At 53.0% G+C, this 6000-nt stretch overlaps 1 protein-coding gene across 2 annotated transcripts in view; it reads right to left on the bottom strand.

Annotated features, from left to right (window-relative positions):
• Window positions 1–3076: 3076 nt before the first annotated feature.
• Itga3 (integrin subunit alpha 3) overlaps window positions 3077–6000 on the bottom strand; it is a 31773-nt gene continuing 28849 nt past the window's right edge. The window contains exons 24-26 of one of the 2 annotated variants that reach the window (XM_029483933.2): window positions 5519–5644; window positions 5075–5188; window positions 3077–4365 (exon numbers count right to left, since the gene is read on the bottom strand). In XM_029483933.2, the coding sequence (XP_029339793.1) occupies window positions 5078–5188; window positions 5519–5644 (237 nt within the window). In that variant the 3' untranslated portion in view covers window positions 3077–4365; window positions 5075–5077. Of the gene's footprint in view, window positions 4366–5046; window positions 5189–5518; window positions 5645–6000 lie in introns of both variants that reach the window. The other variant, XM_021175585.3, reaches the window with a different exon arrangement.

The following is a 6000-nucleotide window of genomic DNA, read 5'->3' as shown; positions in this document are numbered from 1 at the left end:
CTTGTCCCGGCGCCCCGACGTCGCCAATGGTCGCGCACAAACAACTCTGGGAGAACCAATAGCCTTGCGCTTCGACACGTGGCTCTCCTCGAGGCCCACCTCCTTAACCGTGAAGGTGCTGGAGAAGGCCTGTTGTTTTCCTGGGCTGAGCTCAAGTCCCGCCTCCCGTCGCCAACTACCGTAGACTTCTTGGGGGCGAACCCCAAGTTAACCCTTTCTTTCCCAGAGTTCCGCTAACCATTCGTTTGACGTTCTACTTTCTCTGGTTCATTCTCCTGTCTCCTTCTTTAAAACCTCCCTTCCCTGCCCTGTCCCTTTCCTAAAGGCACCTGTTTGACCTGACAACCTGCTTACCTGCTCTGCTATAGGGGCTCACAGTGGTTTCTCACTCCTATGATGGACCCAGAACGAACACTTGCAAAATCCGGAACCAGTATGCGAGCTTATACTAAGCTATCCTATATGCGTGCAACCCGCTGACTTCCATAAATATCCAAAAGGCCCAAGAAAAGGTCTCTCTCTCTCTCTCTCTCTCTCTCTCTCTCTCTCTCTCTCTCTCTCTCTCTCTCTCTCTCTCTCTCTCTCTCTCTCTCTCTCTCTCTCTCTCTCTCTCTCTCTCTCTCTCTCTCGTGAAAAACATCCGAAATCAGGGTGGGAGTGTAGCTCAGAAGGCATGGCTCTTACTCAGTATGCATGAAGCCCTGTATTGATCTCTGGTACTTGGAAAACAACAACAAAAACAGCCAGAGCCAAACCCCTTAGGACAGGCAGAGGCAGGAGCAGGAGCTATGGTCAGTGCTAATTTTAGTTAAGTTCCATTTTATGATTACCTCGCTCATTTGACTGAGCATAAAACCTTGCGCGTCTTGCACAACCACCTAAGAAGGTAACCTTCTGTGCACCTAACCCGAGACGAGCAACTGTCTGTGCCGCTGGCTTCCTTATTACGATTCCCCGGGAGCTAAGGCATCTTAGCGGTTAGCGGCTTGGGAACCCAGCCCAGTCTTCTTAGCAGTTCCCTGCCTCTTCCCTGCGAAATGTCATGCGCCCTCTTTTGGTAAAACTTGGTATGTGCCCCACTCTCTGGGCCTTCCTAGGTTTCTTAGTTCATTACTATTGATTATCCTGTGGTTTCCCGGCCTTTACTACGGTCCTGTAAAGCACAGGCAGGATCGAGGCTTGGCCTTTAGGAGGGCCTGGTGATCCTCTTGGAGGCTGAGGCAGGAGGAGATCTGTCCAAGGCCCACCTGAGGCAGTGTGAGTTTAAGTCCAGCCTGGGTAATTTAGTAAGATCTTTTCTCCAAAAGGGAGAGAAGGGGGGTTTGAGCTGGTAGTAACTCAGTAGTAGAGAGTTTTCCTAGAATATGCAAGACTATGGGTTTGATCCTCAACCACCCCCCCACACACACACACACACTGCAAGTTATAACAGTTTAACTGTAGCCAACACAAAACAAGAGTTCACCTTGGAAAGTGTAATGCTATGGGCCAGGCACTGCTTGCTGGATTACTATATCATTTCCTCCATTTTATAGGCAGGAAAACAGAATTTGCAAGCATTCTCAACTACAAATCTGGCCTGTTTGGTTCCACCACACAGAGCCTTTTCACTTGAAAAAAAAAAAAAAAGTATCCGTGTATACCTTTAATCTCAGGCAGAGGCAGGAGGATCTCAGAGTCCAAGGCCAGTCTGGTCTACAGAGTGAGTTCCAGGACAGCCAGGGCTACACAGAGAAACCTGTCTTTTTTTAAAAAAAAATTTTTTTAAAGGATCTATATATAATCTGTATGTGTGTGCACCCAAGTGAGTTTTTGCATACCACAGCACACAGGTGCCTGTGGGGCTGGAGGGCATCTGCTTGCCTGGAATTGGAGTTACAGGTGGTTACGAAGCTGGTGTAGACGCTGGGAACGCAGCCCAGGGCCTGTGCAAGAGCACACATAGTAAGTACTCTTAACTGCTGAGCCATTTCTCATGGTCCACCTTTCCACCTCTTACTGGAGCCTTTCCAGTTATCCCAGTATCCACTTTAGCTCCATTCCTTAGCTTCATCTTTTCAGATTGCCAGGCTTAACAACTCCCAACTCCATCTACCTGCCGCCTTGCCCCAGCCTCTAATCTTTAAACCACTGACAATGCTATCTCTTTTCACTTGGAGAGGTGACAGGGGGGTGGGGGTGGGAGGGGGCGTTCTGGATCGTTCTTCTCAACCTCCTGTACCTATTCTTCAGGTCTTGGCTGCTTAGCCAAGTCCTTTTGCTGAGCTCCTGGGCTGGGCTGGGCTCCCTATGTGCCTCTCCTGATCTTAGGATGACATGAGAGCTTCTCACAAAGTGGGCTAACGGCTGATTCATGGGTCTTCCCCACTGGACTTTAGTTTAAGGAGGACACGGGATGTGTCTGACCTAGTCATTGCTTTATTTGCAGTGCTGAATACACAGCCTGGCATGTAGTAGAGCAGACAGACAGAAGAAAGGAAGTGAGGTTGGCAGAGAGGCTTCAGGGCTGTGAGGGAGGATCGCTAGACATCTACCAGCCTAACAATTAGAGATGGTGGGTAGCACAGAGGGTGTACTTTCAAGGGCCAGGCCAATTGGATGGGACCTCTCTTCCTCCCCCTGCCCCCTCTCTCCCTTCCTAAAGTCAGCTTGGGTCATACCTGATACCCTAGCACGGAAGAGGACGAGTTCAAGACCATCCTGAGCTATGTAGTTTGAGATCAGCTGGGGATGCGTCAAGTTTGTTTTCAACTCCCTTCCCATACTCCCTCCCTCGCCAAATCCAGGCCAGGAGCCTAGCAATAAATGGAAATGTTTGATGTCAAAATGAACCCAGCAGGAACAGGCCACAAACTCTGACAGGTAAAGAAAACACTCCCCCATGTCGCTCTCCCTAAAACTGGATTTCCGTGAACTCTGTGCTTGAATCAAAATCTCTCATGTGTGGCTTGCTGTGGGGTGCAAGGTCCATCATCAAGGGACCAGCGAGGGAAGGTTATTACCCCTCCAGACTGAACTGAGATTGGTCAGGACGAGGGGGGGTCGGGGCGGGGGCAGGTAGGAGCAGACACAGCAGTACCAACTGGGAACAGTTTATTTATTTTAGTGAGAAGCCCATATACAAAGAAGGCACAGGATCAGGGAAGTTGTTATAGTACCGTGGGGTGGAGGGGACAGAGCTGGGGAGTGGGCCTGCCTGTGGACTGGGATGGGGAGAGGACCTGGGAAATCAGCCTCTACTGCTAGAATGGGGATGCAGCCCCTGGGGGAGGGGAAGAAAGCCACAGGCAGCTCAGAATCTCATCTCTGTGGTCAAGGGAGCAGAGTTAAGTCTGGCCAACTGGGGCAGGGGCTGGGCCCTCCCCTGCCATGCTACATTCAAGTATCACACCCCACGTGGTCTCGTGGGGATCTCCAGGCCTTGCCCAGACTGAGGTGGTCAGGATGGATCAGAAGTCTCTCCTCTTCGTCCTACCAATGTCTGCTGCGCCAGGACCCTGCCCTCTGAAGGATGCCGCCATGCTCCAGGTCAGTCCCAGCACAGTGTGTGCGTCCAGGCTGCCCACGGTCTCTCTTTGTTCCTTTGGGCTGCGTTTCTTGCCAGCTCTATCTGTCGCCACGATTTTAGAGATGCGCCCACAAAGCCCATCCTGGCGACCTGCTTTCTAGTTCATTGCTCTTGCGTCTGAGCACGCAGGCCGTAAGAACATCCCCTGGCTAGCCTTTAGTGTGGCCCTGCGCTCCAGTGTCTGGCAGGAATTGCAGCCGAGCCTGACTGTCTCCTCCTCGTCAGTAGTTTTATTCTGGACAGTAAACTCCATCCATTGACAATGGCTCAAGGGGGATTCAGTGTGGAGGAGCGGTGTCCCCACATCAGGGACCTTTTCCTCCTGTCTCCCAGTAGAGGCGCTTTGGCTTAGTTTTGGCACAGACAGAGACTTGGATACGGCACCCTCCATGGTATATCAGAGCAGACCATTAGCAGTAGGCCCTGTGTGTGTGTCCAGTGTGCAAGGGCTGTGCTGGGCTCAGCATTGCAAGGTCTTGAAGGAGATTCCAGGGCCCCAGAAAACATGCCTGCACTGAAGAGGGATAGATGCCTGAGCCTGCTGGTGCCAGCCAAGGGCGTGGCCCCCTTTGGACTGTTGGAGTCATAATTTATGATAAATAGGAAGGAAGGCAGCGCCGGGAGGTTTGTCGGGGAGGGCATCAGTAGTATCGGTCCCGAATCTGCCAGCTGGTGACCCAGTGCTTCTTGGTGGGTATCGTGCTCCCTGGAGGTGGGTAGCGGTCCTCCTCCCGGATACGCACTGCGTGGTACTTGGGCATAATCCGGTAGTAGCGGGTCGGCTTAAAGAAGTCACACTGGGGTTTAGGCAGAAGAGAAATTGTGTCAGTATCCAGAATTCAAGCAGGAGAAGGTCTGCACCCCCCACCTCCGCCGCCCCCCACCCCTGTGGTCCTTACAGCAGGCCATAACTCAAACAATCCCAACTTCAGTATGAAATGGGCAGATGAACATCCCCACCCCAGGCCCAGAGGAAGGAAGGGCTGAGGAAGACAAGAGGAGAGCAGAGGCAGGTGGAGACTAAGCAGCTGCAGAGATTGTGGACCAGGAAGATGGGGTGGTCTCAATGGCCAGTACTAGAAGTGGGTAAGACAGTTATCCTAGGGAGATGGTGGGACTCAAGACAAAAGAGATTGGCCTCCCTTGCCCGCCTCCTTCCTTGTGGGAGGAGAGAGGACTTAGAGTAACTGTGGCCATGCCTGGTGATCAGACAGAGACAGGCCCTGACTATTTCTCTTTTTCAGTCCTCCAGAAAGCAGCACGCTCGTTGGGAGGATTTCCCAGCATGCTCTTGGGATTTTAAGCTCCTGAGAGCCAGGTGGAGGTGGGGGCACCGGGGACAACCAGAATGGCCTGCACTTTGGGGTGGTAGACAAGTTGAGATCCAAGCAGACCCCAAGGCAAGAGGAGCAGACAGGACAGAATCAGAGGTCCCAGGCAGCTGGGGATTCGGAGAGGAGATTCATAGGCCATGTTACCCGGGTGGGCCGGGGCAGGGGGGCTGACCCCTCAGTAGTCGTCGGTCAGCCTTTCTGTCTCTGACGGCTGGCTCTTCATCTCAGCCTTCTGCCTCTTAGCTTCATACAGGGCACGAGTGCGGGCTCGCTTGAAGAAGCCGCACTGGAGGGAGGAGGTGGGGGTGGCCATCAGGGTTGCTGGTAGACCTGGCCACCAGCACTTGGGGAGCTGGGGCTTAGAGCTGAGGAACCTGGAAAGCTAAGTCCTGAACCCAGCTTCCTGGGTAGCCAGATACCAGAGCCCCTGTTCCCCTTTGCAGCCTGCAGCTCCCTGGGGCATGGGTGGGCCTGGAAGCTAAGGGGAGGGGCAGGGAGTATCTGGGATGGAGATGAGGAATGGGATGCAGAGCCACGGGGTGGAGGGAGGGTGGGTGAGCGGTGCTGGCACTGGCAGGTCTGAAGTGGGAAGCCCCAGTAGGCTAGGAGGCTCTACCTTCCACAAGAGGATAATGATGAGCCCCAGCAGCAGCAACCCAGCACCCACGGCCACCAGCACCAACCACAGCTCGATCTCAGCCGGCAGCTCCTCCACCAGCTCTGAGTCAATGTCCACAGAGAACTGCAGAGGAGAGACAAGTGCTGGGTTAGCCTGCTGAGACCCCACATTTGGCCATTTTCTCTGTCTCCACCCAGCCCATGTCCCTGTCATTTGACCTACAGCCACTAGGGGGCAGTCAAAGAGTTAAAAAGCCCCCTGCAGTACTCATGGACACCAGCAGGTCTTAGCCGAAGATTGGCCACAGGGGCAGGCTTAGATCTGGTAGGCAGCCTGATGTCTGAGTTTGTGACACACACACACATCTAGACTTGCGTGCCAACTCCGTTTCTAATAAGTTGTGTGACCGTGGGCTAGTATCGTAATTTCATCTCTCTCTAGTTCTTTCATGTGCTCTGTAGAGACTATTTGCAGTTATT

The sequence above is a fragment of the Mus caroli genome, unplaced genomic scaffold (assembly GCF_978045245.1).
Source record: "Mus caroli unplaced genomic scaffold, Mus_caroli_1 scaffold_13, whole genome shotgun sequence".
Lineage (NCBI taxonomy): Eukaryota > Metazoa > Chordata > Mammalia > Rodentia > Muridae > Mus > Mus caroli.
This window is presented reverse-complemented; position numbering and strand designations above follow the sequence as displayed.